This window comes from Thermobia domestica, chromosome 4 (genome assembly GCF_964235325.1).
Source record: "Thermobia domestica chromosome 4, izTheDome1.hap1.1, whole genome shotgun sequence".
NCBI lineage: Eukaryota > Metazoa > Arthropoda > Insecta > Zygentoma > Lepismatidae > Thermobia > Thermobia domestica.
Genome location: NC_137457.1, coordinates 32,627,462 through 32,647,097, shown reverse-complemented (window position 1 = coordinate 32,647,097; position 19,636 = coordinate 32,627,462). Strand labels below are relative to the sequence as shown.

General features: G+C 36.8%; 1 protein-coding gene across 1 annotated transcript; it reads right to left on the bottom strand.

The window, feature by feature from the left end:
• Positions 1–2,469: 2,469 nt before the first annotated feature.
• On the bottom strand, positions 2,470–17,131 carry LOC145683818 (uncharacterized). Its single transcript, XM_081755412.1, has 5 exons — positions 16,611–17,131; positions 12,285–12,506; positions 10,709–10,939; positions 8,878–9,117; positions 2,470–4,030 (listed from the first exon to the last, which is right to left on the bottom strand). The coding sequence occupies exons 1-5, from the start codon at positions 16,789–16,791 to the stop codon at positions 3,801–3,803; spliced, it is 1,104 nt and encodes a 367-aa protein (XP_081611538.1). The 5' UTR covers positions 16,792–17,131; the 3' UTR covers positions 2,470–3,800.
• Positions 17,132–19,636: the final 2,505 nt, after the last annotated feature.

Sequence of the window (19,636 nt, the reverse complement as noted above, 5' to 3'; positions counted from 1 at the left end):
AGTACTAATGAAATCCCTGGGTTTGAGGCGGTAATGTCCAACAATTGCCCAATAGTATTGGCCGAAACCACGTCTGTTTTGCTGTTGCCAACGTGTCAAAGCAAAGTTGCATTGTCTATCTAAGAGGTATGAGTAGCTTTGATAAGGAAGTTTGATAAAACAAGCTTTGCCATCGGTACATGCGAGTTTCGGAGCTAGGTCAATAGTATCTCCATGTTCCAATCCAGTATGAGAGTGCAAGAAACAAAAGTGAACTGTGTGTCTGGTAGTCAGGAGAGAGTGATAAAGATGCTTAATATTCAGAATAAGTCAAATAGCTTTAGCATCCCAGTAAATACAGCAGAGTGACTGAAGCACACTAAGCGAGTCCGTATAAATGCAAGAAGATGGAATGTTGTTGCGTTTGACATATAAGAGAGCTTGGAAAATAGCAAGTGCTTCGCCATCAAAAATCGAGCAGGAATCAGGCAATTTCTATTGCATGGTAAGATTGCGAGCAGGAATTAAAACTGCAGCTCCCACAGACAATTGAGGATATTTAGAAGCGTCTGTGTATATAAAAACAGTATCAGGACGAAGAATACCGGTAAAGTAAGAGAGGGTAGAGCGGGAGTGCGTTTGCGGGTGAAAATGAGAAAGGAAGTTTTGTTCCAATTTATTCTTAAGACATGTTTGGAACAACAGGTGGAGAATGTGGTGAGAGTTTAAATGAGTTGGGGTATATCAAGTTGAGGGGAGGTAGAAGTAATATACAAGACTAAATCATCACAATAGGAAAGAACCGTACAGTGTTACTGGTTTGGCGAAGAATAGGGGCCAGAAAGAGATTGAACAAAAGAGGAGATAATACAGAACCTTGAGGAAGACCTTGGAAAGTGGTGCTACCTTCAGAGAGTTGGGACTCGAGGCGAAGATACAAGGTACGTTGAACCAGAAGGTTGTAAATAATACGGAGATATATCGAAGGGTTGCTTTGTTTCAAAAGTATATCTATGAGATCATAAAGGCTAACAGAGTCATAAGCCTGAGAAAGGTCAATAAATACGGCAAAACAAACTGGGTACGGGAAAAAGCAAGCCAAATATCGGAGATAAGAACCGACAGACAGTCAGAAACGCTAGAACCAAGTCGACAACCGTATTGTTGTTTGTAAAATAAAAGGTGGTGTTCACAGAACCATTGGAGGAGTTGTTTCAGGAGATGTTCGAAGATCTTTAAGAAACATCCCCAGTAGCACAGTTGATGGGCCGATGTCGATCAACATGGGAATTTTTGGTGGGACCGATGTCGCTGTCGATGACGATCGATGCAGAATGGCAAACATTTTTTCGACATTGGCCAATATCGGCAAATCTATGTCGATCGACATCGGCGTCGATGTTGATCTATGTGGGTCCCATGTGGATTCTTCCAGATCAATGTTGGCCCCACATTAATCCATGTAGCCCCATCTAGATCTGCCTTATATCAACATAATCGATCTTGGTCCCTGGTTGAACAATACCGGCCTATGTGGGATCAATGTCGGCCCATCTAGATCTGCCCCATACCCACATCGTCGTTCGAGCTCCCTAGTTGACCTATGTGGGATCTATGTTGAACCACCCAGATCTTCCCTGAACCCATATCTTCGTTCTAGCTCCCATAGTTGATCGATGTGGATCTATGTGGGATCCATGTCGGCCCATCTAGACCTTCTTTATACCCACATCGTCGTTCTAGCTCCCTGGTTGACCGATGTGGAATCTATGTTGAACCACCCAGATCTTCTCCATACCCACATCGTCGTTCTAGCTCCCATGCTTAATCGATGTAGCTCTATATGTTCCTTGTAAAAAGAACGGAGCTATTCAAATGTATTTGAATTTCCCAGTACTTTTCACAAGGAACATAGAATAGGCGACATTTCTGATCTTCCAGCTTCTATACACAATTGCGAAACGTACGAGCTCAGCCTATTTCTTTTCACACTAAATGATTAAATATGAAAGTTTTATTCAAACCTGAGTGCGGATATGTTCTTTTGTATTGCATGTTGTAGATCTGGGTTGGACCCATATAGAGCTACATCGGTTAACCATGGAAGCTAAAATGACAATGTGGGTATGGGGAAGATCTGGGTGGGAGATCCCACCCACATCGGTAAACCAGATGTGACCATATAATTTTTACAGATTTAACACCAGATGGATATGTCAACATATCAGATTTGAATAGGGCCATGTACTGCATCTCTGGCGCACGCTACATGCTTGTCTACCATTTTGGATTCAAGTTATGTTTTTCTAATGAAAATAGAAGAAAATGACATCGGATACATCAGACATTTTTTCAAAATGTCACTGGTGCAAGTAGTTTTGCCGCACTTCTATCTATGGCGGATCCAAGAGGGCGGTCGGACATTTAGCGTGTTTCAGAGATGCAGTATTTAGACTAAACAAAACAGTATATAATAAAAACATTTTCAGATTGAAGTATTCACATTTTTATTTTTTTTAAATAATTAAAATAAAATTTACACAAAACATATTCCCTAACTTTTTTTTTTTCGTGAACTTCACTCATTGCATAGAGGTATATATTGTACAATTGTTTTGCTGTTTCCAACATAACGAATGGAAATAAATACTTTTAAACACGTAACTTATTATCATTAATATAGAAACAACATAAAAAATGAGTGAATCTTCTCTTGCACCAACTTAATAGTTACCAAACGTTGACACTGTCTTCACCATTTTATTTCATTCCATATGAAGAGTTCGCAGGAAGAACTATGAAGGGCACGTTTTAAAATGCTCAGAAAATTCTTTCTCAGCACCAAAATGTATAATTAAGATGGTGAAAACACGTCGTAATTCGCTCACGTGTACATTCGCGAGTGGACTACGCCCTATTTTCACCAACTATTTTGCATCTTTTGGTGTGGAGAAAATATTTTTTGAGCATATTCAAAATGTGACCTTCACTGTTCTTAACGCGTACTCTTCATATACATCATTGTTTCCTTCCACTGAAGAAGGAACCAGCTCTTGTTCCGCAACGTGTGGAAACTATTTAGTTTATTCAAAAAAGGGTTCACTGATAAGTGGCCATTTTCCTGACCCTTATGTCAATATATCATATGTATAATAAAATTAAACACGTAAAAATCATATACACTCTACGTCAACGAAAGCCACTGTAAATAAATTTATTTCAAACATCGAATTTTTCCGCTACACATCCCGACTAGGGAAACTAATATATAATCAAAGAAACTATGCAGATAATATTTATCTTTCTACTTAACCTGAAATAATTTAGAGAAAATTTAGGAAGTTCTTTTCTTCTGTAAATTATTAGTTTCCCATAAATTTTAACTTCTCAAAAGTTTTTTTTTTTTTAAATCCCACTGTAAAATATCCGTTAATTCGCACACTGGTCTGTAGTGTGGACTCATCCCTTACACTTACACAGACAGCACGGAAGTTCGGAAAGCTCATTATATTCAGTAAAATATGGATGCCACTATAAAGTTTTAATTTGGATAGGTTCTTTGCAGTAAAATACAACATAAAACTTATAAAAATGTATCACTAGGAAATATTTCTGCAAATTAGCGAACTGAAAGTTACTGTGATAAATTAAAAAAAAAAAAAAAACTATTAATAACGGTTACTTTCATGAAGTTTATAATTCTCTTGTACTTTAACATATTATTGTCTACTATTTTATTTACAATAAGACATTTCGTTCATATAAGTTTGTTTATATCAGACACGCTGCTGAGGGTTGATCACAACTAGCCGCGGGACCGATCACCCCACGGCTTTCCCTTCGGGGTGACTCTGCAAGGTGAATTCAAGTGGTCCTTGGACTCTTGCGGGTTCCCCGCGGAACGACTGTGCATCTTCCCCTAAGTCTTGAGCCTGTTCTCTTCTCCGATTACATCTGTAGCCATCCCAATCTCGCGAACCACTTAAGACTTTCCCAATCCGTCGGACAATGTCGCTAGTTTGTATATCAGGAAATCGGAGTTGTACTGCTCCTGAAGAAGAAAAAATTGTAAAAACTCAATGCAATAATATTGTATCACCAGAACGGACTACACATTTAAATAGCAAATGTCATCATTGAGAAATAACAGATTAATTTTGAAGTTACATAAATAAAATTCGAACGAAAATATAACTTTCTCCTAAAATACAAAGAAACCTTTTATACATTGCACAAAAAACATCCATTGTACGCATGAGCGCATTATTACGTGCCCGAAAGGCTAATCTAACAGGACATTGTCGTTCGGTGTCAAACAGAGGAAGTAGGGAGTGGAAAACGATATGTGGATGGCTCAGAATATCCACTCGTTTCAAGTCAAAAATTAAAAATTTACTTGCACGGTGCGATTAACAGAAAATTACAACTTCTTTCAGAGGCAAAAACAAGGAAAGCAATGATTTTATTTACCTGCGAATAACAGCGTTACCAATGCCCTAAAATGTCTACAAATGCCAAAAAACTCTTAATTTTCTTAGTTTCATTTTTCTAGATTAACACATATTGGTCTCTGAACCCTCGATATATGACAGAAAAAAAATCTCCAAACACGAACTGCAGTAATAGAAACTGATGAATGAATATGACAAGGAACGCGTATAGCATAGCAGATACGGATCCATATGAAAGGAGAGTATCTAACGTATTATTGAATTATGTTTTGTCCTCTAGAATGACCTTTTACTCTGATGGTGATTCAAAATTTTTTTTCATATTCCTGTAGTAAAATGATCACAACGAACAATAACACTTCCAGTTCCCTTACTACATATTGTTAAGGAATTCGATTCGATCCGAAGAGGAACTTGTCCTCGTAACTCTGGTATTGTTTGGGAGATATTACCGCAAGCTTTACTTTTACTAGGATAATGCGAGAATGGCACCTAAACAAAGGATTTCACTGGTAGTAATCCCCCTCCAAGATTCCTAAAAATATATACTAAAAAACGCCATACATCCGAAAGATGAAATTAGACTCTAGTATATATCTATTTCTCTTCTGTCAACATCCTATAAAATCCTTTCAAATATTCTATTAGCAAGATTGACCCCATACGCAGATGAAATTATTGGAGATTATCAGTGCGGATTTAGACGAAATCGATCAACTATCGACCAAATATTTACCATTCGCCAAATACTCGAAAAGAAGTGGGAATACAATACCCCGGTACATCAACTATTTATTGATTTTAGAAAGGCGTACGACTCGGTTAGGAGAGAAACATTATACAACGTTCTTACAGAGCTTGGAATACCGAGAAAGCTAATTAGATTAATTAAGATATGTTTAAGTGAATCCCAAAGTAAAGTCCGGGTAGGAAAATTTTTGTCCACGAGCTTTCACGTCGAAAATGGCCTGAAACAAGGAGATGCGTTGTCGCCATTATTATTTAACTTTGTGCTGGAATACGCCATAAGGAAAATCAAAGATAGCAACCAGGGCCTAGAGTTGAACGGCATTCACCAGGTTATGGCATATGCTGATGATGTAAATTTGATAGGGGATGATAGGAGAACAGTAGAAATAAATGCAGAGATATTATTAAACGCTTGCAGGGACATGGGTTTAGAAGTAAATGCAGAGAAAACTAAATACATGGAAGTGCGTCGGGTCCGTAATACGGCAAATTGTGGAGGCGTTAAAATATTAAATAATACTTTTGATAAAGTGGATACTTTCAAATATTTAGGATCAATATTAACAGACGAAAATCATATTCACGAAGAAATTAAATGTCGACTAAAAGCAGGGAATTCGTGTTACTATTCGGTTCAAAATCTCTTGTCGTCGCGAATTCTGTCGAGGAATTTGAAGCTTAAAATATATAAAACGATAATCATGCCTGTTGTTCTGTATGGTTGCGAAACATGGTCGCTTACTCTGAGGGAAGAACATAGACTGAAAGTATTTGAGAACAGGATCCTGAGAAGAATATTCGGACCCAAGAGGAACGAGAATGGGGAATGGCGGAAGCTTCATAACGAGGAACTACATAGTTTATACGGTTTACCCAACATTGTTAGGGTCGTGAAGTCTAGGAGGCTTAGGTGGGCAGGTCATGTAGCTAGAATGGAAGAAAGTAGAAACGCTTTCAAAGTCTTGACTGGTAGACCCATAGGAAAACGACCATTAGGAAGACCTAGGCGCAGATGGGAGGATAATATTAAGATGGATCTCGCAGAGATAGGAATACAAAGTAGAAACTGGATCCAATTAGCTAAGGATAGAAGTCAGTGGAGAGCTTTTGTGAACGCGGCACTGAACCTCCGGGTTCCATAGGCCATAGAGTTAGTTAGTTAGTTAGTTAGTTAGTATATATATATAACAAAATTCTTTAGGAACTCAGATCCTACACAGGCGAATCAGCGACACCATCGCGAATGGGGTTTTCCTCAGTCTCATCCGTAAACGGCAGAATGCTAGGACCTAAAATTATTAGGGGCCCCGAACTACATCGTGGCGTGAATCTAGTGCACATATCTTGAAGTGAGGTCACTTTACTACCTGTTTAAACCATTCCATATTCGTCGCACGACAAAAATCGAAGGATAAATGTGTTGTTTCGACTTCATTAGACTTTTGTACGACGCATAGAAATTATATTTACAGTAAAACTTCTAACGGACATCTCAAAATAACGGACAGTTTTCAATTTCCTGGCAGAAATACATTGGGTGCAATGTGAAAATTACTTCTGAATAGCTGACATTCTCAATAACGGACGCGGATACTGAAAACTATTCCCCAGCGTCTATGTAGAACTTCCAACTAACGGACAGCCTGAAATAAAACTTTGTTATTTTCTTGAATTTCAAGCAATAATAGGCAGGATCGTTAATGTACCGCGCATTGTTGGATGTGATAATTGAACGCAAATGTCTCCATTTATTTGTTTTCGACATGCATTTAGTTTAGTATCCATTTTCAGCAAAAGTTTATTTAATCTTTGTCTGTTTGCCTTGCTGCAAGTTGTTAATTTCGAAGAGAAAGAGTATTTTGTCCGAACATAATACCATAGGAAAAAAAAAAAAAACACTGTATTAGCTCATTATTAAACAGAAAGACATTTTGCCTACGTTATGTTGCTTATACGAGTAGTACGTTAAGTTTATACTGTAGATTTTTTTAAAAATAATTCTTCTGTCAGTGTCGTTCGATCCCTAATCGTAATCAAATGCACAGGAACAGGCTGATTTAAATCATTGTGTAACCATGTCGTACGTCGACATGCTGAGATCGAGAATTGCTGAGATCGTATTGCCCGTTTGTCTTACAAGTTCGCTTCCTGCAAAACCGTGACATCATCATAGTCACTGATTCCGCTTACCAAGGTGGAGATGGGTGCTAGAGAACTTCAAAGAAAGTATCCAGGACTTCCCGAATTCCCGAAAAGTGAAGGGACTTCTCAATTATTTGCAAAGCGAAGGCTTGGAGAATCCATGCACCTGTGGAAGTTGCCCTTAAACACTTAATTTTTATGAGAACCCGCGGATGGTTGGAAAGGTTGTAGAAGATGGTACCGGTATTGCCAAACAAGGCATAACTGTAGACATGTCTACGACACGAGGAAACCGTAAACCATCCTACCTTATGATTTTGTTGTTGAAACACGAAGGTGCTATACAGTGAAAGCAAGATTTTCGAACTAGTATTGGATTGCATTATTATTGGTAGTAGTAGTAGTAGTATTTAAGATCCAATATGGACACCTAAATTATAAGTCCTAAGAATTCACAGTCCAAACTGCTAACGCTAGAGAAATAGTTGATTCGATTTTATTTTATTTGAAACTGCATTATTAAGAATACGTCATAATCAGCTTTAGATTAAAAAATAAATAAAATACATAAAAATAAAAAATACGTCATCTCCAATCCAGTTTGGCTGATGTACACTCATGTCCAAAATTATTGTCGCATGTCTATAAATGTTGTTGTAGGAATATAATTTGATAACGCATTCGCCCGGTATTTCTTATAATGCTAGTATGTGTATAATCGGCAAAGACATGTATGTGGCAAACTTCATGTCAAAAGAGCATTAAATAAGAACAATAAAACGAAAATAAAACTTTCTTGTCCATTTAGCAACATTTTGTTTTACTCATTCTAATTTTCGTATTTGTAATTTGTTTCCTGTGAAATTTACCTCAAATATACGTTTTCCCATTATACACATAGTATTAAAAGTACCCTGCAAAATCATTATCAAATTATATTCTTACAAGAAGACAGTTATAGATATGCGACAATTATTTTGGACATGAGTGTACATGTACGCAGCAATATATTATAGGCTCATGACATATCTCATAAAAGAAGTCATACCTGTTCTATATAAAAATGTATGTTAAAAGAATGTGCATTGCGTGCGAAAGGACTCTTCAAAGGCACCGAAAAGCCGAAGTGTAAGTCATTGTTGGCTTACCATCACCTTGTAAAATTAATTTTGTATGCATTGCTGAATTTTGAAACATGCATTTTTGCAATAGAACACCAACGACTTCCTTTATGAGATATGAAGCTGCACTCTCTACGTTGGTTGGACAGTGTTTGAATTTTAGGCTTCTGAAATTTATTTTCCCACGCTTTCGACGGCCTGCATCTCCCAACCTATTGATCGGTATGCACATGTCACAAAGCATTTTCTTGTTTCCATGTCAGGTACCCACCCCTACATTGTTTGGTACGCATTAATTTAACAACCTGTACATCCGAAAAAGCATCTGGCCACACGAGATCTATTTTTAAAGAATAAAAGTTTTCTTTTTAAACAATACCTGAAGGATATTTACAAATACTTCGTGTCAATACGAACTTAAGAATACCACTCACCAATTTTGAAGCCATCTCTCTGTCTTAAATCTTCTTCTAAATTATGAACCACAGACAAACTGCGTAAAGGGAGCTTGTCAGCTAGCAGGTTTGCATTTTCTATAGATTGCAAAGCTTCTTTACCACTACAGGGAACTTGGTGCAGCTCATATATTTTGGCTTCCATTTTATCAACTTTACATTTGAGATGTTTCATATCTAGCTGGATTCTCTGCAGTAACTGGAATATTTTTTCAACGGCTGAAATATCAAAAGAAAGAAAAAAATACTAAATTAATACAAGACCAAGGAGGCAATGGTACACATTGTTTGAAATATTTTTTATTCTACCTTAAGATCGTGTGTGCCGCAACTACCATTAACAAGTCATCTAGGTTCTGACCGGCACATATCTCATATTGACCCTGAAATCGATACCCACAGCAACATACGGGATGAATTTTAAATCACATATTGATAAAGCTTCATAATTAATGCATAAGCAGTTTTATTTTTATTTTTTATTTTTTTTTAAGTCTATTGCAAGAAAATTACTAATTGCTGTTTGAGGGCTTTCCTAATCATTACACCACATTCGGGTCAATTTTATATGTCTGTAGAGCATTTCAAGTGTCCTAATGGAATAAAATAGCCTGCTCGTGTCAATATCTAGGCATTCTACCGTCTTCTGCTGAGAAAGGTTACTGCAAAAACTCCTGTTGCGAGAGAATGCAGTTACATTTGATATTTCAACTTTCAAATTAATGTAGTATAAGAATGATATGCTCCAATGTTTCTCTGCAGAACCTCCGTATATGGAACAATGTCTAAATATCGATACTAGCAGAGTAACGGTTTCAAATGGGGTGCGAGGAATGCTTAACATTCAAAGAACGTTGATCGCGTCTCTGTGGTGTGACAATTATGACACCTGAACGGAATTTGCCTAATTTGGGTTCGTTTGAATCTCAGCCAGAGCAACAATAAAAACTTAAGTGTGTGTTGGTAAGCAAGCGAAGAAACCAGAAGCGCCACGAGAGGGCATATCGGTGTGTCGACTTGTCTGCTACCTGCCAATTTTGTCTGCTACCTGCGCACAGGCAGTAAGAAAAAACAAATGACTAACAAGACGCTGTTTTGTACAAAAATATAAATTTTTCTGTTTCATGGTACAAACTTATATCGTCAACCCGTCGGTTTAGCATTCAAAAGGTTGGGGGTTTAATCGCTCCTAACATACGCTTGCCCACAAGCCTCCTCTAATATGGAACAGAATAGTTCCAAAGCAACCATTCCAACAGGATGCGCTGCAAAACAAAATGTGATAAAACTAGAATTACAGATTATATGTTCTGAATTTTAAAGCCAAGAAGTACTTCCATTACGAAAGGAACGCCGGATCTAGAAATACTTTCGGAGATCTTAAACACTAAAGGTTTCACTGTAAAAAGTAAATCTTAGTATGATATATATGTTTTAAAATGTAATTAGTACGAAATTTATATTAGTTACACAAAAATCTATTTTTGAGGAAGAGAAGGGTTCGGACCCCCCCCCCCTTCCTTCGCACGGCTTGGAACATAACAATTTCAATTTCCAAGCATAAGTTTTACCATAATTTCGTTTTTCATTAACAAAAATTGGTGATAATCTCGGAGACTACTAGGTCAAGGCGGCCACACTAAGTGGTCGGAGAATATCGATGCATTGACTACGTGCTGCCACACTCTCGAGCTAGCAGGGTTCAAAATGTCTCTAAAGAAGCAATATAGTCTTCATTTTGTTTGGTTATTTAATAATGACGACACACGTATGTAAGCTTAGCAATACAGTTTAATCTTTGGATACTTACTACTGCCAATTCCTAAACGAGCTGATGTGAAGGTACTGTCTGTATCTGCACATGAAGTAGTGGCAACTGACAACGCTGACATTCTGCATGGAGTTTGGATTTGGGAGTGGGATGGTAAAGGTCCATTTGGACTTTTACGATGTGATGCAGACGAGCAACCTCCGTTTGAATTGTGCACCATAGATGATACGTTTACCTCCGCAATTCCTCCTATAGATACTCCAAGCGACTCTGAAAGCAAGTGATGAAATTATACAAACATCCAGTTTTTACTAGACTGTTAGGTACACAATAAGCAGGTGACAACTTATGGTTTTAAAAGCATGTTTAAAATGTTACAATGATTACATCCAGTATTCTATCTGTAGGGGGATGGCTGGAACTTTCTCCTCTCTGTTTCTCGAAATACCTCTCAACCTTGGATATGGTGGAAATAAACCCCACTTTTTTGAGCTATTGATGAATTTATCCCCCTCTCCGGAAATCGCAGAAATCATACACTGATTACATTAACTCACAACGTTAAAAGATACTAACGCTGTTTATCTGCTTGTTTGATCTTGTCCTAAATAGACTCCATATCATAATTAAATGAATATTTAATGTGTACGTTATTTTTTCATTTATTTATTTATTGATGTATACTCATAATAGAGCCAATTTAACGACACAGTTTGCATTACGAGCCCGGTTTTTCTGTAGTTAACAATCATGAGAAGATAGCATTTATCCGATAAAAGGCGAAAGTATTAACAACCTCGTTAAAAAAAAGAAGAAAAACAACTAGCAAGCCTTTTCGTAGAAATAAATTACTTGAGACTAGATCTGAGTCTGAATGATTTGTTACGTAAGACTTGCTTGAACATAGCAAGTAGCCAATTTTGGACTCCAAATTGAAAAACTTGTTTATAAAAATAAACAAACTAGACATCTTATTTTTAGTTGTTAGGTTTTCTCACTCCAAGCTTGTTGTATATATTACAACAACTACTCTGCACATCTAACGAATAAATTGTTTCCAACAGATTCATAAAACATTGTAGGTTACTTCTACTTGCCTACTATTTCAGCCAGCCTTACTTTTCAATGTTTTTCAGACGAAGAAGCAATAAACTTTCTCCAAAATAGTATATAGTTTCACATTTAAGTAACGTCTGCACTGGCATAGAATACGAAAGAACACTGTTTCTTTCAGGCCTGTTTTTTGCCCCCCCCCCCGGACGAAATGGTTAAAACGTACTGGAATAGAACCAGCAGAGGGAAATATATGGTTTCAGCCCCTCCGAATACTAAGAGTAACCCCCGGAACATTTTTTTCTGAAACAAACACTGCGAAAGAAGGTGAACTCCCTGGCAATAAAGAATCGCCCACGAAATCTTGATAATTTTAACTTTCACACATTTAAAAAAATATATATATATTAAACGCGATTCAATACATAGTCCTATGAAACAAATCAGCTACGAGCTAAACTTTTAATTTGCTTTGAAATTACTATCAAGAGAGATATATATGAGGAGACAAGCAGTGTTCTTGAACGAAATTATGAATATAAAATATATTTAGCATAATTACCTTTCCGAATAGGTGCTGGGGGACTTGGAACACTACATTCGTTAAAAGTTTCATATGGTCTTCTCTTAGTTTCTGGATATGAGTCATCATTGTCCTCTTCAGACAAATATCTTTGTGGCTTTCTGCGACATCTTGAATAAATTTCTTCGTCAGAAGAATCACTACTAACGTTTGAAGTCAGTAAAGCTTTGTCAGCCTTTGCTGTAGCTTTTTGAAATGAATCTGAAATGTTAAATAATACATATATTCTACAGTTACTGATAAGGGAAAGTAGCTGCGAAATTATTCTTGGCATGAAAACCATACACGATAAGAAAGCAACATGGTTATGGATACCCTCAGTTGTGATTTCTTTGCTAACTGTAAAACAATAAATATTAGAATATCCCAAATAAAACAAATCTGTTTACGAACTAAATACTCTTGTTTATGTAAAGTTATTCACGACTGAAATTCGAGAGTAAGAAAGCCTGTAACAGAACTAAGAATAGAAGGCCTAAGAATACTAGCATTTTTATTTTATTTATTTATTTTTTAACTTTATTTAACGTACCTTTGACATTTTCTGCTCACGATAAGATAGTGCAAGGCTGGATTTGGAGAGAGTTATACAGACCTTGTCTTTAAAGTACTATATTCAGCATTTGCCTGATTTGACTGAGTATAAGATCCCGGAAAAATCTCTAGCATAGTTAGACACAAACACACACACACACACACACACACACAAACACACAAAAATAAAACCACTCTAAAGTTGGATTTTTAAATTTTTACTGATTTACTTAGGTTCTGCTAAGAAAACGTACAAGCATACCGAATTTCAAGTTTTTATTCCAATTCTAAGTACCCAAAACATGAGATTATAGGTCCAAAAAAGGCCCATTTAAATAACATGGGGAAACTTTTCATCCCATCTTTAGAACCCTTAAAAATTAAAAATATTCACTTTTGGCAATTTTTCTGACCGTTAGTCCCAGAAAGCTACCATCATGCCAAATTTAATCATTGTAGCCCTACAGGAAGTGCTCAATAATTTACATCAGCTCATGTAGTTTTATATATAGTTAGGATGTTTCAGAATGTCTTAAAGGAAATTAAATATCTTACACCATAAAATAAATAGTTATATTGTTGAGGTATTCAGTTCCGATGCTTTGTGCGTTCAATTGGAGGAATTTCCCGTGAACTTCTTTCGGGACGTTTTTTTTTTTCCTCCTCCCTCGAAAATGCAGCTCCCTTTACTGTACATCGAAACTTCCACTAGTACGAAAGTTCGAATTCAGCACTTAAAATAGTAAGGGGTACGTAGTTTTCGGAACTCTGAGCATCGAGTTTCTTAAATTTGACGAATTTTTACGCTTTTGTTGGTGTTGATTCTACAGAATGCTTATTTGAAGAGTACCTACAAATAACTGCACTAAACTGTTGTTGTTGGAAAACTAAATTTTATTGAAGAATACTTGTGTTACCATCAAAGGTAAGAAATAATAATAATAGTTTTACTAATGCACTACATGTTTACTGGTAGTACCGGCATCTATGGCTTTAAACGCGTCAAACGTATAAGGGACAACGTTCCTCGGCGTCGCCGAGTTGGCGAGCACACGATTCACGGAAAGTATTTTCTAAAATATAAAATTGCTTTTTTTTTCTTCCTTCAAATAGGCTATAAGCATAATCCATACATTAATTTGTTACTTAATTATCTCAAGCCAAGGTAAGGGTTTTTTATTCATTCAGTGCATTCAGAACTTGATAAAGGTCTTATGTTGAATGTTGTATACCTTAACGGGAAAGCATTCAATTCGCCCAAGGAAAGTTCAAAATCTGATAAAAATCACTTTCAATGTGATCATCTTGGTTGTATCAGTAATATATTAAGAAAAAGCTCAAAAACCCAGGTGGGTTTTTTCAGGTGGGTCCAACCCGAAAAAACCCGGTGGCTTTTTTCGGGCTGAGCCCACTTGGGCAAACCCTGATAAAGATACAAATTATTTGAGTCCACTTTGGCTCAGACTCATTTATACATAAACAGATACCAAAGATACTTCTCATTTCACTAAATGCCTCTCGTGGGGTATGTAATCCCCCCTCCCCCACACACACAAAGTACGGCATTTCGATGTAATTTATCAATAGTAAACATTGAAACGAAACAATATTTAGAATTTTTCTTTGATTGTGATTACATAACAATAATACCAACTACAAAAAAAATCACAAAACAAACATTTATAAACTTATGCAAAGAAAAGTTGCTTTTGTAGCATAATCATTTTGAATAATGAATGGGGAATTTAGATCTGAATATAATACGAATAATATACGGGAGTGAAACGTGATAACCCACAAATGTGTGTTCATCAAGATTTTACAAACACTTACACTTTTACGAACATTTTTTCGTTTTTTTGGTTTAAACTAGTTGGTTTTTTTGAAAAAAAAAAAGCTGGTTTAAGCCTTGGTTTAAACCAGCCAACCCTGCCGAGCGAAGTGACGATGCCCAGAAAATGAAAACGGGGGTGCTCTAAAAATGAACAGTGACGAATTCGAATGCAACTTTAATGTATTTTTATTGGCTGAAACGAAAGGTCAATCTGGTCGCGGAAGAAAATCGGACCAGGGGGAAGGGTAAGATGGTTCTGATCGGTGCTCTGCACGAAGCCAGGTCTTTGACTCGAAGGTCTCTGGACAAGGTGAACTCATGGTGCTTGTCTTCAACGGGATGATGATGACGTCCTAAGAATGGGACTTACAGTTTATCGAGGGATCCTCAACTCTTGTGTCCCCAACCGGCAATTGAACCTGAGACTCCTTGATTCCAAGACGACGAGCTTATCCACTCATCCACAGAGGGCACAGAAGGGGGTATAATCCCCCTTCAAAAGGGGTGTATCCCGCGTGAAACTCCAGGTCCCGTCCTTGGAAGCTCAACAACTTGTTCAAAACGTTAACTTAATTCACTCACACTCAATTACTATTCAAACAAGTTTTCCCAGGGCAACGTTCTCACTTATTTGCCAAGATCAAATTCAATGACTTTTCTAAGTTTTACACGTCACTGCTCAGAACTTCCAGTTACCCCAGTACGATAGATATTTGTACTTGTGTGTAGATACATAAAAACATATCTTTATGAACAGAAACATAATACCAAGAAAAAAATAAGGTAGCGAATGTTGCATGGAAATAAAGATAGGTCTACATCAGAATATTTCACTGTACTGTTTCCTTAACTTGTTTCATGGCTGGCACATCAGCCTGTAAGTTATTTCAAAAGAGATCTGACCAACCTTGCTAGCTTTTTTTTGGGGGGGGGGCAATTCTAGTTTCTAAGTGACAATCACAGGCTAAGTAACCTACGTGTGAATCTGTATTTTCATGGCCAATTCTAGTTTTCAAATGGCGGTTACAGGCAAACCAACGTAGTGGCAGACAGAAACTAACCTAACATGACCTAACCGGCAAGACCTTATTTTGATTATTTATTTACTCATGGGAAGGACAAAAAGAAGGGATCGATCCTTCAGGTAAAACTAGGATTTGGACAGGATGTGGCCCTGGCCTTTCAAAGAACGTACTATCCCGGCATTCTCATTGTGGGGCGGAGGAAAGCCTCAGTCAGGCCTGCGCGGGATTCCAACCCACGCTCGAACTGCCAAAGTGCTGCGTGACAGGCGGATGCTCTTCCCCTACACCAACAGCTGGATTCAAGATCTTACGTTGCGCAGAACAGCGAAAGTATGCGCTCACCTAAAGTTTATTAAGTACAAGGAGCAAAATAGTAAATTAACTTACTTAAAATGGAGTTACAAGTTATATTTATCAACACTGTGTCCCTTGTACTTAACACAAATCAGTTGTGATGCGTGTGCATCTACCACTGTTTTATACAAAGTAAAATCTTGCTGATCTTAACCTAACCTGAAACTATGCGAAAATGTGCCAATTCGGTAGTCAATAGCTCGATAGTACCTCCATTTGTCATAATCTGTCAATTTAAAGTACTTTTTAACGCATTTTTTTTAAAGTAGTAAATAAACTTGTTCCAATGTTTGGCCGTCTCGGCCTGAGCCTCCTCCTATGCTTGAAGACCATAAATCAAAATTATTCACGACTAAGTATAGTGATATCTACACATGTTTGCACCTGTAACAACAAAACCAGTACCAGATTTCTTGCATCGAGCGCGGACTATAAACTAGCCAAAATTTATTTGGAACAGTTTATGTGGATCTCTTTATCTATAGTCGACATCGTTCATGCAAATCAAAGATAAAATATGCATTCTATTAATGGAAGAAAAATAATTTTAATACTCACCTTCAATAATAAATACGATTTCGTCGAATTGATGGTAAAACCAAAACAAACAACAGTCATAAGTATATTTCCTGCTTTTCCCTCGCTTCGCACCGCTTGTGGCGCCATACGGTGTTATGGTTTTAAAACTGTGAACAGTTGACAAACAATCTGCGTACTCCGATCGACATCGATTCGACATAGATCGAGGCCGAATCGAAAAATTACTTTTTCAAATAATTGCCACAGAACCATCAAAATGTTAATTTCATGTGTTTCAAATTTATTCATTGTAAAAAGGAAATGTTTCCATGCTTTTTTCTTTTTGGTGGGCAAGCCTATTTATATCCCACGTGGGACCTATATCGGTAAATCAACATCGGCAAGCCCACCAAGTTCCCACGTGGGACCCATATCAGTAAATCAACCTCGGCAAGCCCACCAAGTTCCCATGTGGGACCCATATGGGAACTTGGTGGGTTATTGTGGGCCAGTTTAGATCCACGACGCCGACATTGGCCGATGTCGCACAAATATGGGTCCCACGTCGGCGTGCTACTGGGGATGAGGAGAGGGCAATAGAGCGGTAATGTTCAGCGATACCAGGTTGTTTTGTGGGTTTGAGGACAGGAAAGATAAGGTAGTCTTTCCATGGAGGGGTAATTCGTACAGAAGACCATACAGTGTTATATAAGATGAGTAGGAATTACTGGTACAGTTGTAACGGTGACGGTAACGGAGGAGGGTATTAATGGTTAAAATATGAAGCAAATCTTTAATAACCTCCCGTTATCCGGAATCTCGGTAGCAGGAGCGCATGCTCCGAAAACAGTGTATTAAGAAATAGTGAATTTAAATAAGAATACCAATATTAATACTATAATACTCTTGGGTCGTAATCGACAACTTACCATTTGAGCCTTCAATATAAATTTTCACAATGTTGTGATTTATGAAGTTGTTAGACGTAGCGTGGACGTAGAGAGATTATGCAATCTAGACTCAGAATTTTTAGAATACAATTGCGTAAACTTGCTAAAAACCACATGTATTTATTTACTATATTTGTTTTTATAATACCACATTTTATTACAAAATAGTATTCATATACACAACAGATAATGCTAACCACAAATGAACAATATTTTGACGTAAACAGTTGCTTCAATAATGATTTGATAACGTCACTCACTTTAATTATTGATACCGTTCAACATAAAACTGAGATTGACAAGTAATTAAAAGAAACAAGATATATCAAACAAGGAAACATACAAAATACTATATACAACAATAATAATAATAATACATGCAATAAGGTTTCTCTACTATTTAGTCTTTTTAGAATAAAGGAAAGTCCAGACGACAGTAGCAAATTATGTTATTTTATAAGTTCAGAAAGAATTGTTTTAGAGAAGCTTGATCTCTTATTTATTTTTATATTTATTATTTATTTTTATTTTTAATTATTTCCTTTTTACGGATGCACTAAACTATTACATTATACTTGCCGCTTGGTATAATTGTTTCTATCTTCAGTTCTGTCTTTGCCTGAACAGATGATTCACTAGTGAAATACTAATTTGAATGCAAAGTGACTAACTGACTGACACTTGATAGTCGCGACTGGCGAACTTTTATTTAAATTGAATTCAACTTATTACTGATATTTCAAACATTCTTCACAAATAAATATGTTAGCTAGCACAGTTTTCAGAAATAATAGTTACGTAACAATGTTATATTACTACTGTGGTTGTTAGATAATTTTATGGCTATAATTTGAAGTAATATTCCGCTATTATATAGGCCTATATTAAATACAGATTGATTTTCTTTCAAGCGCTTTTAGTGGATATATGTTTTAAACTTGAACTTAAGGTTGAAAGAATTCAATACAAAGTAATGCGTTCGTATTGTGCGCTCATTATATACATGACGTTTTATATTTACTGATCCTTTAGAGTGTCTACAAATTATTACCCTTTACGAATATTGATTGGCGCAAGAAACTTTATATTTACTTTTTGTAGCACTGATATGCAGTATCCAATAAAATAGATTAGATTATGAGTGAGGTATTTGAAATGAATAATATTATATCGGCTTACATAAATAATGTATTAATATTGTAGATTTACTTTTTATATGCGCATATGTTTATACGGTAATATTAAAAGAATTCTATAAGGTTACGAGTGCAAAGCATGCTTTAATGTGTCGTATACCGTATACACATATCACTTGTTTTAATCCTTTTTGTTGTCATTAGTACGTGAATTCACGTTAAATTCAATTGCTCAAATCTTCCTTCTTTTACTATGACGCATGCAAACTAAGTATAATACAAGTGTTGTAAATATGACGCCCTTAATAGTGACATGCGGTGTTTACTTGCAGTGTATTGCTTTTTTATGAATACGGCTTACTTGTTATTCTTCGAGCACATTCGGTTTTTTTACCTTTACCGGCAGGTTAAAACAAAACAAGTTCTTTAACAATTTTTGTTTTATTAATTTACTTAAAATTATTTTTCAGCTGCATTTCTCGTTTATTCTTCTCCAGCTGCCTGCCACCTGCTCCTCTTCTTACACTGCTGCTCTCTGATCATATGTTGTCACTGTTGCCAGTCAAGTCTAGACAACATTGGTGGTGTTCAGAAGGTGACTGAGCAGAACGCTCAGTCACACCGCTCGAAGTGAGCGAAACGCAAAACTCGCAAAAACGAGTGCACAAATGCTGATGGGGCAGCGTGTCCTGTCACACAGTGGAGGAAGATGTTGTAGGTGTCGGTAATGTATGCAGTCTTTGCCGGATGAAAAGTTGGGTAAACGGGATAAGATGAGAGAGAGTTCAGACACGGTGAAAGGAAGATGGATGGTTCTGGAGAATAAAGAGGAGAGGGCCAGAGAGGAAGGAAGAGGCATGTGGATGGGGCTAATTGGAAATGAAATTGATGAAGCCAGGGAGAGGAATTAGATTCACCAGAGGGAGGACGACACGTCTTGTTACGAAGGGACCGGTAAAATTTCGAAATGGAGGATAAA